Source organism: Bubalus kerabau, chromosome 14 (genome assembly GCF_029407905.1).
Source record: "Bubalus kerabau isolate K-KA32 ecotype Philippines breed swamp buffalo chromosome 14, PCC_UOA_SB_1v2, whole genome shotgun sequence".
NCBI lineage: Eukaryota > Metazoa > Chordata > Mammalia > Artiodactyla > Bovidae > Bubalus > Bubalus kerabau.
In genome coordinates, this window is record NC_073637.1 from 32777611 (window position 1) to 32797678 (window position 20068).

At 43.9% G+C, this 20068-nt stretch overlaps 2 protein-coding genes and 1 non-coding gene across 3 annotated transcripts in view; all 3 read left to right on the forward strand.

The window, feature by feature from the left end:
* The first annotated feature begins 4928 nt into the window (after nt 1-4928).
* TRNAL-AAG (transfer RNA leucine (anticodon AAG)) lies at nt 4929-5010 on the forward strand. The gene has a single exon. It is a non-coding gene; the product is annotated as a tRNA-Leu (tRNA).
* Nucleotides 5011-9132: 4122 nt separating this feature from the next.
* Nucleotides 9133-10758, forward strand: RRS1 (ribosome biogenesis regulator 1 homolog). The gene has a single exon (XM_055546142.1). It carries the CDS (start codon nt 9238-9240, stop codon nt 10333-10335), a length of 1098 nt encoding a protein of 365 aa, XP_055402117.1. The 5' UTR covers nt 9133-9237; the 3' UTR covers nt 10336-10758.
* A 356-nt stretch (nt 10759-11114) lies between these two features.
* The window catches only part of ADHFE1 (alcohol dehydrogenase iron containing 1), a 34727-nt gene continuing 25773 nt past the window's right edge, over nt 11115-20068 (forward strand). Inside the window, exons 1-5 of the mRNA XM_055546141.1 lie at nt 11115-12784; nt 15491-15528; nt 17402-17448; nt 19335-19388; nt 19635-19789. Of these exons, the coding sequence (XP_055402116.1) occupies nt 12621-12784; nt 15491-15528; nt 17402-17448; nt 19335-19388; nt 19635-19789 (458 nt within the window). The 5' untranslated portion in view covers nt 11115-12620. The remainder of the gene's footprint in view (nt 12785-15490; nt 15529-17401; nt 17449-19334; nt 19389-19634; nt 19790-20068) is intronic.

Here is a 20068-nt window from a genome sequence, read left to right on the forward strand (position 1 = left end):
ATCATGCTAAGTAAAATAAGTCAGACATAGGAAGACAAATACCACATGACCCACATATTTTCAATCTAAAAAAAAAAAAATTACCAAAAAATCCAAAACTCATAGACTCAGAGAGCAAACTAGTAGTGAGGTGGTGGGGCAGGGGGCAGCATAAAATGAGCATACTAGTAATATCTACCTCCTAGGCCCACTGTGAAGATTTATAATCATTGCTTGAAACATTGTACTTGCTCCGTAAAATAGTGGCTGCATGTCTTTACTCACATCACTGCCATCTACTGGATGGTACTATCTTTCTCTTCCCATCACTACCATCTTCCTCCTCCCATCTACTTAAACTCTACCCTGGCTCAAAGGCCAACCCAAGTTATTCTTACATAAAAATTTTCACCAATTACTCCCTTCATTATCTCCCTCCTCTACAATACATAGTTCTCAACCATGTGGGTGAGGCGTAGAGAGTCACAGAGGTTTTAGAGAATCTGACGGGGATAAAAAAAAGTTTCTATTCATTAAGATGGTGCAGACACACTCACACACGTGTTTGCACCAAGCACCAAGGGATTCATGTCCCCCTGAAGCTCATCCAATTAAGAATCTCTGTCTTCAAGTCTGTGTTTCCCCGTCACGCACACTTCTCTCTTGAGGCCATATTAACCAAAGCACAATGCTACACGAAGCTAGAAGGGGCATGGGGAGAAGCTGGTGAAGTTCGAGTCATAGACAGAGAAACTGACAAAGAGAGGCGAAGTGACTTACCAAGCCACCCACAGCTATGAAGTAGGGAAATGGAGTCAGAACCTGGCTCCTGACACCTCACAAGGGTTCTTTGCAACAGTGTGTTTGAATAACTTGTCTTCCACTCACAGAACTCTAAAACCGAGAAATAATGTTAGCTCATTTTTCAGATGGGATGATGAACCCCTGGGGAATTTGTCCCCAAGTAATCAGACCAGAAATCACCAAGACACATTCTTTGAATAATTACTAAACATACCAGAAATATTATTATATTTTATTCTACAGGAATACTTTATTTTATTGTGTTTTGCAGATAACAGTGTTTGTTTTGTTTTGTTTTTACCACTTGAAAGGTTTGTGGCAATGCTGAATTACCAGATGATGGTTAGCATTTTTTAGCAATAAATTATTTTTAATTTAGGTATGCACATTGATTTTTTTTTTTTTTTTTTTTGCTCAGCGGTAAAGAACCTGCCTGCCAATGCAAGAGATGCAGGAGACATGGGTTCTATCCCAGATTCGGGAAGATCCCCTGGAGGAGGAAATGGCAACCCACTCCAGTATTCTTGCCTGGAAAATCCCAAAGATAGAGGAGCCTGGCGGGCTACAGTCCATGAGGTTGCAAAGGGTTGGACAAAACTTTGAGACTGAACTCACACACACATACTGGGTTTTTTTAAACATAATGCTATTGCACACTTAACATTAAAGTATTATGTAAACATATTTTATATGCACTGGGAAACAAAAAATCAGATGACTTGCTCTATTGTAATATTCACTTTCTTTGCAGTGGGTTAGAATGAAAACCATAGTCTCTCCGCATGGGGAATGCCTCTGCTTTCCCTTCCTTGTGTTGAAATTCTCTGACTAGCTTTCTCTGAAGCAACACAAAACACAAAACTGCCCCGATTTTATTATTTGAGGGAGTTAACTTTGAAGCTTTCTCTAAAACTTTTCTATAATTGTAATAATCAAAGAACAGCATCACTCCTAGATCTTGGGCCAGAAAAGATACAAATAAGGCCAATCTACCATAATCTTTCATTCCCAGACCTGACCTCATAATATAAATATCTTAAAAATATTTTAAAATATATCTTCTATCTTCTTCCCTATAAGGCATTTTTCAAGAACAGATAACAAATAGTAAAACAGTGTAAACACTGCTCATTCTCTACCCTGCCTTAGTGTTCTCAAAGAAGTTTAATGGTAAGCGGAAGAAAGAAAAGGAAGAGGAAAAGCATCATGAAAAACCTACAAAACACAATAATCAACCTCCACATTATTAAACACTGATTAGCACTTGTATAGTCACAGTCTCCTTGTGCGCACAGGAAGCTGTTTCACTATGTGGAGTCATACAACCAGCCTCTGAAATGAAATAAATGACTCAGGAAGAGGGGGAGGTTGGTAAACGGATACATCTGTCAAAAAATTCAATCAATAACCAAAAGAGAAAGTGCTTTATAGGAAAGTAATACTGGAGCATCGGAAGAGTATAGCTTTTCTTTTATAGTTTTGTTTTTTTTTTTAACTTCTTCTCACTTTAATTTTTTTTAAGGATGGCTTTCTTTCTTTTGTTCTTATTTTTTTGGCCTAGCTACATAGCATGTGGGATCTTAGTTTTCTGAGCAGGGATTGAATTCAGGCTCCCTGCATTGGCAGCGTGGAGTTTTAACCACTGGACCACCAAGGAGGTCCCCCAAAACATAGCTTTTTAACAAAAGAAAAGGATCATAGAGATGAATTGTAAAGGCCACGTAGTCAAAACCCTTCATTTTCCAGATGAATAAACTGAAGTCTGAGACTTAAAGCCTAATCCACAGGCTTTCTAGAGAAGGAAACCCAGGACCCACCATAGGAAGGGAGATTCCACAGCTGAAATCCACACTGTCTTGGATAGTGAGGCAGTTGAAATGCCTGGAAAATGTCAGGAATATTATCTATACATTCTCAATAATGACTCCTAATTGGGCCTTCGGAAGAGCCCACACACCACAAGCAACTGGATCTTCTGTGTCACCAGGCACCCCAGGAACTGGCCGAGACTGCCATGCACTCTTGGGATGCTGTCAAGGACACAATCACACACCTATTTGCCACTAAGAGATCCTTTGCTTTGCTGTCTTCCTCTGGGAAGTAAAAACACTTAGAGAAGGAAAAGTGCGGGCTACAGAGCTTCCCATATGTGGGGTCATAGTTTTAGCTTTCTGTTTGTTGCTTTCATTTTTCACAGACATGTTGTACAAATAGAGAAACAATTTGTTTCTGTACAAATTGGCTAGAAACAATTTTTGGCTAAGAGGGCCAAGAATTAATGTTTGTTTGGTATAGGACTAAATTCCCTGTGCATTCTTGATATTGCTCATATGGGAAATTTAGAAGAAAATTTTGATGGGCAGATCAATATATGTTCACACACGGTCTATGACTGCAAAGACAAGTTGAAGACTGGGTGGCAATGCAGTTGCTTTTATTAGGGGGAAGGAATTCAGGACTTAGTTACCTGAGGCGGAGTAAATCCACTCTCAAGTTATGTACAAAAATTATTCAGATTTCATTAACTGAAAAAAAAACCAAAAATATTTCTTACTCATTGCAATTTTACTTTTGTAAGTTAAAGTATAACAGAGAATGATAGTTTAATAAATGGATCTAAATTTTCCGTTATTGAATTCTTAAAGTGCAAATATCCATAAAATTCTGGAACTTCAGTTTTCCTTTTTATCTCACTCTTTTCATTTTATATTGAACTCTAAATCTCAAACCAATTTTATTCCCTTGGATTTAATGATGCAGTCATGAATGAAAACTATTGGCCAGCGGTGCTTACTTATCTTACAGGTGATAATAAGATTTTGGCAAATGCAGTTTTCTGAAGTGGAACCATTGTGTATTTTACAGAGAACAAAACAACTTAAGTCAGTTCTAAAACGCCACCGTCATTTCTACTATCCTGAAATCCACAGTTCCTTCCAGGCAATAGCACACTGTTCAGTCTGCTTCTACACTAACCACACAAAACCTTAATTATATATCTTCTTCCCTTTTAAACAAAATGATAGATTTTTTGTGTCGGTTTCTGATTAAACCGAACTACATGAATACACAGATTTTTATCTATGATTAAGAAAATTTCAAAATTAAATTTTCCCCTCAAGTACTTCTAAATTAAATTGAAAATCCGTTAAAAAAAAAAAGAAGAAGATGATGAACCTTGTGGAAGTAATGGGTTTTAAGAGTCTTTTCCTGCTATTGTATCAAATGACTGGAACATTGAATTTCCTCGACAAAAATACTCAAAATAACTGTGCTCACAGCAGGACTAGAGAATGGTTGGGTCACTCCCCATGATTTCTGCTACCAAAAGGGGCAACTGAGAAATGTTTAGAAAGGAAATCTGAGTTAATCAAAAGGATGAAGAAATTGCTTACAAAAATGTTTTACTGACCATCTAGTTATGTTTTGAGTGAACAAGAAAGGTACCAGCTTCCCATCTTTAACCCTCCTGCCCATGGCTGGGGGAGGGGAAGCTCCCTAATAGGTTCACTTTTGTTATTGTTTCTCAACGTCACTACAAAAATTAAATTATTGATTTTTCTGTCCTGTCCCTCATCTTTGCCTTTCTTGAGAGAAGTAAGTAAGGCTCTAGAAAATAGCTAAGATGGAAACTAGGGTGGGAAAGAAGTATCTGGAAGGCAAATAAAAGGAGCAGTATAATGCCATGTGAGTAAGAAGAGCAGTTTGGGGTCAGATCATTGACATCCAAGACCAAGAACAAGATAGAGGAGTTTTTGAGGAGAAGAGCAATTTGGCTAAATCTGTGAAACATAAATCCTCCAGATGCGCTCTAAGAGAGCACAGAGGCAGGAAACTGCTTAGGATGCTCTGGGATGGGTCTCTGGGTACTAGTCAAGGTCCTGACAGGAAACAAACAGGTCGCAGTTGGGCCAGGGAATTTCAGATTAACAAAGGGAATGTTACAACAATGTGGACATGGCTTAAGGAAATTCACAAAGAATAGGACCACAATGGTAAAAGCCTTAACCACCCCTAGGCCTGCAAAGCAATTAGAGGAGCTGGGAGAGGTACCTGCATGTGGAGAGATGCCTGATTGGAGCTATGGCCTTTCAGTTAGTAATCAGCCGACCCATACCAGTCTGCAGAGGGCTAGGGACAAGCAGGGTAGCGTGGCTGAGTGGTCTAAGGTACTGGGTTAAGGCTCCAGTCTCTTTGAGGGCGTGGGTTCAAATCCCATTGTTGCCAGCTCACCTGGGAAATTCCTTGGACAGAGGCAGGCTATATAGTCCATGAGATCTCAAAGATTCGGACAGGACTGAGCATGCAAGGGACAAACACGGCTTCATCCTTCTCTCTTCACTTCTGATCTGTCACTGCCTCCTGCTGGTTATATGTGGAAGCCAGAGCAGAGAGCAAAGTGGAGAAAGTACCTGGAGAAATGGAAGAGTTCCAGTCTAGGGTAAGGTCATGGTCGTGAGGATGACAAAGGAATAATACAGAGACAAATTTTAATAGACTGACTGGATTTATTTATTTTTATTTTTTGGCTGTGGTGGGTCTTCATTGCTGTGCTTGGGCTTCTCCCACTGCAGAGAGTGAGGGCTGATTTTCTTTGTGGTCCTCGAGTTTCTCATTAGAGTGGCTTCTCTTGTTGCAGAGCACAGGCTCCAGTTGCAGCTCACAGGCTCTAGAGCTTGGGCTCAGTAGTTGCAACACAGGGGCTTAGTTCCTCTGCCGCATGTGGGATCTTCCCTGACTGAGGATCGAATCTGTATCCCTTGAATTGCAAGGCAGATTCTTAACCACTGGACCACCAGGGAAGCCCAACAGACTGGCTGAATTTAGAGATGGGAAGAGAGAGGCCAAGGATGATATCGTAGTGTCAAGCCTTACTAGACTAGAACAGATGATTACATTAGTGAGCCTGGTTTTACTCATTGTTGCATTTCCAAAGCCCAGAATAGTGTTTTGGCCATAAAAGCCTTCTATAAAAATTTGCTGGAGAGGGGAAAAAAGGTAGTTGGATGGATGATGGAAGCACATTTTCAGGAAAATGATGGGTTATGTAGTCTTAGACATACTGAATTCAGAGTATGGTGGAAGGGCCCAGCAGGTGATCAGAGATTAGAGTCTAGAGCTCTGAGAAGGAAAGAGGAAAAGATGTATCTCTAAGAATCATCTGCACAGCAGTAGCGGCTGACACAATGAAAGTGGATAAAATGGCACTGAGAGTAGGTATACAGAGAAAAGAAGAGGGGTCTGAGGACCGAACTTGGGATCTAGCTGCATTATGGGATAAAGAAGCAAAGACAAAGGGGAAAACCAGTAAGAGAAAAAGACAATATGTACAACCCTGTGCCATACTATTATAGCATATTCATATATATCTGCACATCCCTGGTAGGCTCTCTCTTTCTTAACACTGCACAGTCTTGCCCAACATAAACATGTTCCAAATGCAAGCTGCCTCAATAAGATTAATATTTCTTAAAGCTCCAAATCCTGGTCTTACTAGTTTTGCTTACCTTGACTAGAACAGCCAATATTAATCTCTTTTTAATTTAGAAACTAGACTTATTCTTTCAAACAAGTGTGCATTGTACAGCTATTATATATCCAGTGCTAGGCTCAGCAAAGTGAAAGTAAAAATCAGTTTCCAGTCATCAAGGAAATTAAAATTTACTTGGATTATAAACATAAAACAATTCAAGTTCAATGAAGAGTTGACCTATATGATTCAAACCAAATAGCATTTCATCCAGTGAGAACTGATACCATTCAACGTCTACCTACACCTGCTCTTTTTTTCCCTAACTCAAAAGACTGGCAAAAGAGCTCAATTCTACATAGCTGTACTTCCTGTTAAAGGCTTAATCATGCCATATTGTAAATTTCTCTTAACCTTTCTTTCTTCTCCACTGTTCCATAAGGTCTCAGTAATCTTTGCATCTAGTGTCTCAAACATGGTAGTCATTCAAATGTTTGTTAAATGAATGAATGAATCTAAGCCAAGCCCAGAATAGTTATATCAGTGTCCTCAACGCTCTCCTATGGCAAACCCCAAGAGCTTTAAGGTCCAAGAAGGTTACCTAATAAGACCTATGACCTGGCCTCAGCCCCATGGGATGATTGGTATTAAGGACTTAGTGTTGAGTATTAAGGCAAACACTCAGAAAATCCCCCAGCAAATCCTAAAATGCTTTTAAAAAAGAGGAAGAAAGAATATTAGAGCCAAGTTCCTGAGGCATAAATTGTGGTCACGACATGTTTGCTGAGTGAATGAACAGAGCAGAGCTGAGAAAAGTCAATCAGCTCAAGAAGAGCCCAATCTTAGGGAGCAAGTGTGACAGGTATGTGTCTAAAGCCCTCTTTAGCAGACACTCAAGTGAATCTATTTCCTAATGGCTATAATGTCCATTTCTATGGGTTAATTCTTCAGCTAACTCCTTCTTCACTACTCCCAGTGAAGTGAAAGTCACTCAGTCATGTCCAACTCTTTGCAACCCCATGGACTATACAGTCTGTGGAATTCTTTAGGCCAGAATACTGGACTGGGTAGACTTTCCCTTCTCCAGGGGATCTTCCCAACCTAACCTACTCCCAACTTCCAATTAAAGGAAAACAAAACCTGTCAACCACACAATCAGCAGTGCTTCCCACAATTGACTACACCTATGGCTTCCCTGGTGGCTCAGATGGTAAAGAAGGTGCCTGTAATGCAGGAGACCTGGGTTCAATCCCTAGGTTGAGAAGTTCCCCTGGAGAAGGAAATGGCAACCCACTCCAGTATTCTTCCTTGGAGAATTCTATGAACAGAGAAGCCCAGCAGGCTACAGTCCATGGGGTCTCAAAGAATTGGATTCAACTGAGCGACTAACACTTTGACTTTCATGGCTTCCCCGGAGGCTCAGATGGTAAAGAAGCTGCCTGCTGGGCAAACCCAGGCCCTAGTTCGATCCCTGGGTTGGGAAGATCCCCTGGAGAAGGGAATGGCAACCCACTCCAGTATTCTTGCCTGGAGAATTCCATGGACAGAGGCCATGGAGTCGCAAAGAGTTGGAGATCACTGAGCGACTAACCTCTTTCATTTCCATTCATCACTAAGATATTTTGTTAAAATGAAGGTTCTGAGTCATAACATCTGGGCTAAGACCAGAGATTCTTCATTTCTAACAAGCTCCCAGATGATACTGTACTGCTGGTCAACAGACCACACTTTTCGAGTATCAAGAGTCTGGAAGACATTGCAGAGAATATGTATGTAGTCTTAGAGCCCGAGTTTAGCTCTCTCCTGCTCCCACACTTCCTGGCTGTATAACCTTAGACAAGTCATCTTACTTCTCTGAGCCTGCTTCTGTCATCAGTGGAATATAGTGAATAACAATAGCCAACACTTACTGAATGCTTACAATGTACCAGGAACTAATGCTTCATGTTCATCAACTTATGAATAGGACTTAAGTTAAACAACCTGACCAATGTGGGTACAAGAAACCCAGATCTTATTCTAGGTAGCTTGATTCAAGAACCTGGTATTTAATTACTGTATAAGACTGCCTTTTCAGCAGAGTTCCCAGAGCCATGATGAGAATTAAATAACTCGTATTTAGCTCACATTTATTGAGCACTCACATGCTCAAGACCCCAGTGTAAGCTCCCCTGGGAGCATATTAACTCATTTATCTTCACGGCAGACCTGGGAGGTAATATTTGCAATCCCATCTTATAGGTTTAAAAATAGGCACAAACAAGTTACACAGCCGAAGGTCACAACACCAGAGCGGTCAAGGTCGGAACCCAGGCGGTTTAACAGCTGAGCCCCGCGCTCTTCTGCCATCAGCCAGGAGAGGAAGTGGCCCCGGGCTCCGGGGACCAGATCGCCGGGATAGGGGCACAGCCGCGCCCCTTCAGGGCGGGCTAACCGCCAAGCCCGCTCGCTCCCGAAGAAAACCAAGTCTCTGTCTCCACTTAGCTTTCTGTACATCCCCGGGTGAAGTGCCCACACCCAGGGGCACACCATGAACAGGTGTCAGGGCTCTGGTGAAAATGACTGGCTAAACATCTTGAGAACTGACTTTCTACACACACTAAAACTAACAGTCGCTCCGGGACCCCCTTAATCCGCGGCCCCCAAACTTGCCCAGCTCGCACGGGACCACTCCCTCCCGCAGCTGCATCCTGGGACCCAAGGTCCCAATCAGGCCTCGGAATTCTTAGATTCGGCTCCGCCTACCTCCGGGCTCCACCCCAAAGGCCGCCTCTAATCTCATCTGCTCTCTAACACTGCCCTCTGCCGGCCGTTCCTCGGGTAGCTCGCTCCTTGAGCCCCTTCCGGGTGCCCCGGAAGCGGAACTTTCTCTTCCGGGTCGAGCGTCCGGGAAGTCGCACGTGTTTGTGGTGCGCCGCTTTAACCCGTGTGGGAGGAGACGTGACTGGAACTGTCTCCCAGAGGCAGCGAGCCGAACCGGAGCCATGGAGGGCCAGAGCGTGGAGGAGCTGCTGGCAAAGGCGGAGCGGGACGAGGCAGAGAAGCTGCAGCGCATCACGGTGCAGAAGGAATTGGAGCTGGAGTTCGACCTGGGTAATTTGCTGGCCTCTGACCGGAATCCCCCGACCGGGCTGCGGCACGCGGGACCCACACAGGAGGCCGAGCTGAGGGCCCTGGCGCGGGACAACACGCAGCTGCTCATCAACCAGCTGTGGCAGCTGCCTACCGAGCGCGTGGAGGAGGCGCTGGTGGCACGGCTGCCGGAACCCAGCACTCGTCTGCCGCGCGAGAAGCCGGTGCCCAGGCCGCGGCCGCTTACTCGTTGGCAGCAGTTTGCGCGCCTCAAGGGTATCCGTCCCAAGAAGAAAACCAATCTGGTGTGGGACGAAGTGAGCGGCCAGTGGCGCCGCCGCTGGGGCTACCAGCGCGCCCGCGACGACACCAAGGAGTGGCTGATCGAGGTGCCGGGCAATGCCGACCCCATGGAGGACCAGTTCGCCAAGCGGATTCAGGCTAAGAAGGAACGGGTGGCCAAGAACGAACTGAACCGGCTGCGTAACCTGGCCCGCGCGCACAAGATGCAGCTGCCCAGCGCGGCCGGCATGCACCCTACTGGACACCAGAGTAAGGAGGAGCTGGGCCGCGCCATGCAGGTGGCCAAGGTCTCCACTGCCTCTGTGGGGCGCTTCCAGGAGCGCCTGCCCAAGGAGAAGGCGCCCAGGGGCTCTGGCAAGAAGAGGAAGTTTCAGCCTCTTTTCGGGGACTTTGCGGCCGAGAGAAAGAGCCAGTTGGAGCTGCTGCGAGTGATGAACAGCAAAAAGCCTCAGTTGGACATTACGAGGGCCACCAATAAGCAGATGAGAGAGGAGGACCAGGAGGAGGCGGCTAAGCGGAGGAAAATGAGTCAGAAGGGCAAGAGAAAGGGGGGCCGACAGGGTCCCGGGGGTAAGAGGAAAGGGGGCACTCCCAGCCAAGGAGGGAAGAGGAAAGGGGGTTTGGGAGGCAAGATGAATTCCAGGCCTCCCGGCCTGAGTGGCAAGAGAAAAGGGGGGCAACACCAAGGAGGAAAGAGGAGGAAGTAAATTTCATCCTTGGACCTTCTCCTAAACCAAGAACTGTACTTAATGCTAAGTTCTAGATACAGTACCCAGATGCACAAGATTTGGCCACTGCCTTCATTGAGCTTGAGGTTAAAGGGCCAGGTTTACCCTCCTCTGAAGATGATATGTAAATGTTGGACTGGACAAATTAATGTATTTCCCACAACCAAAACTCTGGCTGGAGATTAAAGGTTGTATTTAAGGACATCTGAATTAGGAAAAGAATCTGTGAAAACTAGGAATGACTTTTAAACAGCCTTTTTTTTTCTCTCTTTAAACTTTGGATGGGGTTTAAGGGAGAGGCTTAATTGCTGGTTTTTGCATCATTTTGATGACAAGTTTGTGTATTTACTAAAGCATGTGGGAACAGAAGGGTTACATTTTAAGTAAAACCAATGACCTGGATACCTGGTACATATTATTTTCATTTACTTTCTAGAAAACATAGCAGCTAAATTATGATTTCAGCAAGACCACTTTTATTAGAAAAACTCATCCTGCTTTTGGTGTCAGATATAATAGTGAAAGTGTGTCTCTTTCAAAAATAAAATTTGATGCTTTTCAACATTGAAAACATTAATTTGCTGTAAATGATAAATTTGGGCTTCACTAAATAATGATAATAATCCTCAATCGTAATTTTTTTTTTTAATGTTTATTTGGCTGTGCTGGGTCTTAGTTGCAGTATGTGGGATCTAGTTCCCAGACTAGGGATCGAACCCAGGCCCCCTGTATTGGGAGTGTGGAATCCTGGCCACTGGACCACTAGGGAAGTCCTAATCCTAATTTTATACTTAAATCTTTATCAGTATTTATATCACAGATTTTTTTATTAAAGCTTCAAGTGGGATCTGTTTGGGGAAGAGAGAAAGAAACCTACAAAATCCTTACTTGCAATATTTCTATCTTTTGATTCATTTGTCAAATTGACCTGCTGCTGCTGCTGCTGCTAAGTCGCTTCAGTTGTGTCCGACTCTGCAACCCCATGACGGCAGCCCACCAGGCTCCCCCATCCCTGGGATTCTCCAGGCAAGAAGACTGGAGTGGGTTGCCATTTCCTTCTCCAGTGCATGAAAGGAAAAAGTGAAAGTGAAGTCGCTCAGTTGTGTCCAACTCTTAGTGACCCCATGGACTGCAGCCCACCAGGCTCCTCCGTCCATGGGATTTTCCAGGCAAGAGTACTGGAGTGGGGTGCCATTGCCTTGAGCTGATCTAATTAGGAGGTGAAACATTTACAGTTATCCTGGATGTCTTTCCCTAACAGATTTCAGTAACTCGTCTTTGTAAAACTAAATACCTCCTGAAAAGGATTCACAGTATACAGATCTAGAATGGGGGGGGGGGGGGGGGGGGCGCGTTTCTGCTGTTGTTATAGCTCTGGGGAGCCACCCTACTCTTGCTTTTTGGTCTGACACCTGAGGAAATTGAGAGTTTGTCCCATTTTTCCATTGTTGTCCAATTTTTATATATTACTTCTAGAAATTGCTATGAACACGAGATTAATTCCGATTGCATAATAGGTTACTAAAAACACATGTTCAACTTACTGTCTCATACCTTCTGACAGAGTTGAACTGTGCCATCACTGATCATCGTTTCCACTGGGGCCTGGAGCACTTGGTGCTGTAAGCCCTCCCTTCTCATGTAACCATGGCAAGTTTTAACCATTGATTAAAAAAAGAAAACATGGTATCCTGAACAGCTTCTTCCAAACCAAACCGTTAATAGAGCATTTTTAACACCTTTTAAATTCTTCTCAACTGTCTGGGATTTTTTGTTGTTTGTTTTGTTTGGGAATTTTTCTGGCTTTTGTTTTGTGACTTGATCTAGCTGCTAAGTCGCTTCAGTCACGTCTGACTCTCTGCGACCCCATAGATGGCAGCCCAGGCTCCCCCATCCCTGGGATTCTCCAGGCAAGAACACTGGAGTGGGTTGCCATTTCCTTCTCTAACTAGTCTTGTTTAAAAAAAAAGGGGGGGGGGGGGTTGCAAAGTTCTTATTTACCGTTAAAACAAATTTAAATGCAGTAGTGTTTATTCTGAAAATACACTTAAGGCAAAAGAGCATTTTAAAGGATTTAGGGAGGGGGTGAGGGGGCGCTGCCCTTGTTTCTCCTCCCCCACGTCCTTGCCTTGTGAAATAGAGCGTTTTATCTAGAGACAGGAGAGCAGATCAAAACCCTACAGAGCAGTTACCTGTATGGCAATTTCAAAGGTGGACGATGAGACATTGCAGCTGGGGCAGCCGTAGCTTCAACTAGTGGGAAAATGTTCGGCCGCCAAGCGCTGTGGCTGGGGTGGGCGGAGGAGAAGCCGAGGCCGGGATTGGCCGGCGGCGGAGGGGGCGTCGCCGCGGGAGGAAGACTCGGCTCAGCCATGGCCGCCGCTCGCGCCCGGGTAGTGCACTTGCTGAGGCTTCTGCAACGCGCAGCGTGAGTGCGGGGCCGGACGGGCGGCGGGCAGGCAGGGGACCCGAGGGTGCGGCCGAACCCACGCAGCCCCCGGGGAGCGACCCGCCCGGGCCCGCGCGTTCTTCCTCCGATCATTTTCCGGGACGCGGTACGGCAGAGCGCGGCGGCCTGGACTCCGCTGTCAGTGTGCCAAGTAGCCAAGCAGCCAAAAGCAGCCGCTTGTACTTCGCCTGATCTACCGTTGAAATTAAGGTCGAGAGAAGAGAGCTCCAGGTCCCAGTCGAGGCAGACAGAGGACAGCTTGGCACAGTGACCAAGACAAATGCATGTATCCAATCAGCACATACTGGGTGTATGGTAATGCATCAGAAACTATTCTAGGTGCTGGGGATACAAGGACAAGAGGCGTTGAATCAGTTTAAAGTTAGCAGAGACTTGCATGAGGGGATAGCAGTGAAGTTAGGTATTGGTTCAGTGGTAGCATTCTTCCCTTCCACGTGGGAGGTCTGGGTTCTGATTCCTGGCCAATGCAATGTCCTTATGTTGGGGCTTCCCAGGTGGCACAGTGGTAAAGAAATCTCTGCCAATGCTGACACAAGAGAACCGGTTTGATCCCTGGGTGGGGAAGATCCTCTGAAGAAGGAAATGGCAACCTGCTGCAGTATTTTTGCTTGGAAACATCCCAAGGACCAGTCCATGGAGTCACGAAGAGTCGGACATGACTTAGCCACTGAGCACATGCACAGGGGTGAAAGGGGTCTGTGCAGAACGCAGAGGACAGAGGGTGCAGGAGAGAGGGAGGGATGTGAAGACAGAGGTGAACCACAAGGGACTCAGCCACACATACACATGCATACATTCTCCCCCAAACTCCCCTTCCATCCAGGTTGCCACATAACATTGAGCAGAGTTCTATGTACTTGCTATACGTTAAGTCCTTGTTGGTTATCATTTTTCAATACAGCAGTGTGTATATGTCAATCCCAAACTGGGTTCCGGTGGGGGGAGGGGGTGGCGGGGTGGTGGGGGAGGGGGTTGATGATGCAGGAGAGCAAAGGAAGAACTGTTGGTAGTGATGTTTTGAGAAGCTGAGCAGAGCTGAGATTTAGTGTGCAGGGGAGAGGTTGGCCTTTGCTAAGATATGGCCAGTTTATCAGTGATACCAGGAAGGAAGTCAAAATTATTGTGTCAGACCCAGAAGGTGTGTACATGAGAGCCTGGCTGTAACTTTGCAGAGTTCAGGAGGCCAGGGAAATGAAGTCAACAGGATGTGGGTGAGGAAGAGAGAAACCAGAGGGTGAGCAAGCCAGAGGGGAGAGGAGGGTGAGAGTTTTAAGCATGAAACTCTTAACTATGATGACAAGGATCAAGTAAGGGGAAGGATGGGACATAGGGGACAGATGGAGGTCCAAAGAAGGCAAGAGAGGGTGGAATTCAGACCACAATTGAGGAGTAGAAATGATGAATTGAGGTAGCCTGAGAGCTTGGAAATTATATAACAAAAAGAGAATCGGAGTGTCCTCCCACAGTGTCGAATTTTCCTTCCCTTTGAGCCCCTCTTCTTGTCCTGGAGGGGCATAAAGCAGCGAAGGACCTAGAAGGTAATGCCAAGTGAAGGACAACTCTGGGACCCTGCATTATTCGGTTTTCTCCGCGGGAGCCTGCAGATGGCTCAGGCCCTCCGGGATGCTCCAGAAGAAACCCTTACACGTGGCGCTTTCCGCCGCGCCCACCAGATGGCAACCTCGACTCACGTTGGCGACTCACACCCGACCACGCCCGTGTTCACTTAATTCAGTTTTTGAGATCTTGATCATCATTGAGTTTAACGCTTTTCCTTCCTTCCCCTTTCCCTTCTGCCCTCTCCCTTCTCAGAGGTTTTCAGTCCAAATTTGCAGGCGGGGGTCGGGGATGGTGGGGTGGGGGGTATGCACGGGCTTACCTGCGGGACCCACCAAGACAGGGTCCCGTGGGCAATAGAAACACAAACCCTTTTGCGAGGCTCAATCGGATGGTGGTTAACAGAACAGGAAGCCAGAGATGGGACTGACCAAGGACTAGGAGGCGACCAAGATGTGGAAGTCAAGGGAGGGAACCTCTAGAAAGAGGAGCACATGGGATATCTGTAGAGGAGCGGACTGAGGTGAGGGATTGGGGAGAAGAAGGTGACAGGTGTGATCTCGGTTTAGGGGGACACGGAGGGCGGGTCCAGGGAGGGGACGAAATCCCGGAGCCGAGAAAGGCAGGAGGCGCCACGTGGTGACCAGAGGGGGCCTGCCGGCCACTGAGGGCTTCCAGAGGAAGCAGCCCAGAGCCTGTTTGAACACCCTGAAGACAATGGGAAAATAGAAGGAAAGTTCGGGAGGAGAGAAGTAGGGTCTGAGGTGCGAGTCGTTAACACTGGGTCAATTTGGCCAAGGCTCCTAACCTAGTAAGAAGTGAGACCTCATCTTAAACTTTATTGTAGCCCGGGAGCACTCATCTCAGTTCCCCACGTCATTAACTGCTGCTTGAATAATTCTCAGAAGAATAACCCTAAAATGCTGGAAAGACTCTGAGTTGGATTTTTGTCCATGATGATTTCTGGCTTTTTCTATTGTGCAGTGTTCGTCAATAGCCGCTACTTTGAAAGCATCTTAAAACTAGAATGCAATGTATGTTACTTTAAAACTTCCTAGCTTCAGATTTTCTGGTTTCACTCTCTTTTTTCTTTTTCTGATTCCCTAGATGCCAGTGCCCGAGTCATTCTCATACTTATTCCCAAGGTAATAATACATTTTGTGTTTAGCCGCAATTTCAGTTTCCACATTTGTCAATGCATTTGGACAAAGTCAAAGCATGTGAGAGGAAGACTGATGCAGATGGTTGCTTTGCTCTTGAAACTGGTAACATGCAGTTCCAATTATCTGGAGAAGGATCGGCAGCCCACTCCAGTGTTCTTGCCTGAAGAATCCCATGGACAGAGGAGCCTGGTGGGCAGCAGTCCATGGGGTCGCAAAAGAGCTGGACATGACTGAGCAACTGAACAACCACAGTTCTAATTATGTCAGCTGAATGCTATTTATACTGTCTTTCTTTTTTAAATAGAATTATGTGCCAAAGCTAAAAATGGTAACGCAAATAGGATATTAGGATGGTCTGAGTTCATCAAACAGAATTAATCAAGATGAAATCTTTGAAAGGTTCTAATACATTGCAAAAAAGAGTCTAAAGTGTGGTTCCCAGAAGGAAAAAAATAATTGTATTGATGTTTAAAATAACACTATTTCTTAATAATTAAAAATGACAAAAAGTTTTCGGTTCCTACAGACATCTTAATCCTTACCAAGTCCATTGTTCACAGTGAACAGCAGGAGCTCACTGTAAGTTCAACATGTCCCCAGAATGTCACATGAATTATAGTGACACAAAAACTGATGATTTCACCTCTTAGGAGAAAAGGTCACATCCTAACAGTGGTAAGGGATGAAAAAGGAGCCTAAGCAGAAACTCACCAAGAAGCTGATTGGGAGTAGAACAGATAGAGTACCTAACCAAGGACTATTTCCTGCCATGAGAGTGACTAATTCTTTAGGACCAGCCAAGGACCACCCCAGTCTCTAACAGCCATCCACCGAGCAGAAGCATGCCATGCCTTTTCAGCCCTCATGGACACATGCAGAATTTTGTCTCCAGCTGCTTTTCTGCAATTCTTAACTTAGTTTCAACAACAAATCAGTAATGTTTCCTATTTGGGGCAATAAAATTAGTAATTTAGAGAAAGATAATCTCAGTGTTTTCTAAGATCCAGTTTATGTCTTTTCCTAAATTTTAGTTACCGGAGTAATAGACAATTTCTTTAAAGCCTGTCAGTATCAAAGAAATTTGAAATATGATTAAGGATACCCTTGCCCTCTACCAAAGGTAGATTGTTATCCAGTTGTGGTCTCTTTTCTTTGTCTTGTTAAAAAAAAAAAGGTAGTGAAAATTGTTCCGTAGACTTTTTTCCAATCTTATGACTGCTCAAGACTGATAACAATAAGTAGATGAAAACAAAGATAAAATCCACTAAGTAGAGACTTCTTGTTGTTCCAATAAGACAAAAAAAATTTTTTTTGCCACAACTAAACCTGGCACCTTGCAAAGAAATATCTGTTTATAAAAATGTTTATTAAATTTCCCAGAGAAAACTCAGTAGTTCATAGGCATAAGCTTGAAAAATATCTTAGTGTGATAAGCACCCTCCATAGAGAGTTTTATTTAAATAATCACAGTTATTAAAGAAGTGTAAGCAGGACTCTAATGAATGAATGTACTAATAGTTGTTTTCTAATAATAATCAAACTCCATAGCATCTAGAGGATTTTTTTCTAGCAGATTTTTACTCATTGTGTTTTCAAAAGTATATTTTAATTTCAATGGAGAAAAGATTTTAAATAACTTTATTTTCACAGTCTGCATCAAGTTAGCATTACATTCTCTTAAAATGCAGAGTTTAATTTGAATTGAATAGGCAACAATGAAACTGAGAAATGTATTTTAAGTAAGGCTTCAAAGGAAATATTTACATTCACTGCTGAAATCCCAACTTACTATCAAATAACAATATCTTTGCTCTGTTTCTAAGGCCTACTCTGATGCTAACTTTTGTACTTCTAGCTCCGGGACTTTCACCTTCTGGGAAAACAACAGATTATGCCTTCGAGGTAGATCTAATTATTCATTCTTTTTTAAAAATATTTATTTCTGTATGTATAATATTTGGCTGCCAGATCTTCGTTGCACATGCAGGATCTTTATTGCAGCAAGTGGGATCTTTTTTTAGTCGTAGCATGCAAACTCTTAGTTTTGACATGTGGGATCTAGTTCCCTGACCAGGGATTGAACCCAGGCCCACTGCATTGGGAGAGCAGAGTCTTAGACACTGGACCACCAGGGAAGTCCCTATTCATTCATTCTTTTATGAATGACCTGAAAAAATACAACCAGAGTATTTCCCTAATGCATTACTATCTCATTTGAAGTCTGTTATTAATTGATGTTCTGGATGGCATCACTGACTCGATGGATGTGAGTCTGAGTGAACTCTGGGAGTTTGTGATGGACAGGGAGGCCTGGCATGCTGTGATTCATGGGGTCGCAAAGAGTCGGACACAATTGAGCGACTGAACTGAACTGAACCTTATTGTTTGATCACCACCTATTTAGCAAAGTATTTTGTCAGGATAATGGAATATAAATATTCTTGTAACATGAGTAATGCCTAGAATACTGTCTTCTGTACAGCCATTAAAACAGGACAGATTCCCAGTTCTACAGACTCCATCTTATATGTTGTATGATGAATCTTCTTTAGTTTTGTAACTATAACAACCCCCAAAGAGGTTCAAGTAATCTTTGAAGCAGGAATAAAGGAACAATTAATTCTGATGAATTTTTTTTATCACACTGTGATTATATAATTATATGTTAAATCTCGGTCTCCTCCTAGTTTAGGGATCATAAATTAAAATGTGACCAGAGGCCTGACAGTTAATCATTCCAGGCGCAGACTGGGACGATGGGGCTGAGCTGGCTGAGAGCACAGTCCCATCTGAAGGGTGCAGTCTGCCCTTAGCCCCACTTGGTTGCTGCCACACTGGAATGCAGCCAGTACTGCCTGATTGAGGTCTTCCCAGGTGGCGCTAGTGGTAAAGAACCCACTTGACAGTGCAGGCGACATAAAAGACATAGGTTGGATCCCTGGGTAGGGAAGATCCCCTGGAGGCAGGCATGTCAACCCACTCCAGTATTCTTGCCTAGAGAATCCCATGGTCAGAGGAGCCTGGTGCACTACAGTCTATGGGGTTGCAAAGAGTCGAACATGACTGAAGCACCTTCGCGTGCATACACGCTGCCTGATTATTCAAGAGAGATAGAAATCCAGATGGTCATATTGTTTTGTTTTTTTCCTTTAATTGGATAATGAGTTACTATCCAAACCAAAAAAAGAAATCTAAACATAATACGGATCAAACAAAGTATGTCTCCAAGCCAAAAGTAACCCATCATCCATCAGTATAAAAGCTCTTCTCTCAGCTGTAAACTATGAAGCCATGTTTGTTTTCTTCATAGCTGTATTACCAGAGCCTAGCACATGCCTGGAACATAGCAGACACTCAGCAGTGTTGGTTGGATGAAAGGATGGATGGACAGAGGGATAGATAAATGCATGCAATGGGGGTTGGAGAGATGAATGGTTGGATGAGTGGATGAAGGCATGAAAAATACACAAAGACAGCATTAACATTGGAAAATAAGATACTGAAGAATTCATTTAGGTGTGGAGGCAAGAAGAGGCAGGCATGTCAAGCTGAGGAAACAAATGAGGATTATGAAATGTTTGGGGGAAAATACATAATTCTAGTGTATCTGGAAGGAATGTCTGCTTAAAGAAGTGTGATGTGTGTGAGGCCAGTTGGGGTGACTTAGAAGGCCATGCTGGGGCATGTATACTTTATTATCTAGACAATGAGGAAGTGTTTCAGGGTTTTAGAAATGAAATAATCAACTCTCCAAACACCTGTCACCTAAATCTTTTATTTTTCCTCAGATGGCTGTTTCAACTATTAGATATGGAGCAGGAGTTACAAAGGAAGTGGGCATGGCAAGTATTTAAGATTTCTACAGTCTTCTACTATAAATGTTAGATATATTTTACAACAAGCACAGATTAACAACTGTTGATCCTTTGTTTTAATCTCATCTGATCTCAGAAGTTAAGCAGGGTCAGGCCTGATTGGTCCTTGGATGGGAGTCCTTTATTTTGGACTTAATGCTAATTTTGTGAGAAGTGTATATTACATTTCTTGTGCAATCAAACTTAACTTATAAGTTATTTTTCTTATTGTAGGACCTACAAAACATGGGTGCTAAAAATGTTTGTTTGATGACAGACAAGAACCTCTCCCAACTCCCTCCTGTACAGACAGTGATGGATTCCCTAGTGAAGAATGGCATAAACTTTAAGGTTTATGATCATGTGAGAGTGGAACCAACTGATACAAGGTATTCTTTTATTGTTGTTAAATTTACTTTAAGCGGAAGCCAATACATATCAGTGCTGATTGAAACTTGCCCCAGGCCTGACTGTATAGCCCTCCAGGCTCCTCTGTCCATGGAATTCTCCAGGCATGAATACTGGAATGGGTTGCCATTTCCTTCTCCAGGGGATCTTCCCGACCCAGGGATCGGATCCATATCTCCTGCTTTGCAGGTGCATTCTCTTCTGTCTGAGCCATCAGAGAAGCCCTATTTAATGGCATGGCAATTTATTTCTGGAAGTCC

Bases quoted from the DNA above. Each gene is read 5' to 3' on its own strand.
- RRS1 (XM_055546142.1), top strand. From the start codon at position 9,238: ATGGAGGGCCAGAGCGTGGAGGAGCTGCTGGCAAAGGCGGAGCGGGAC.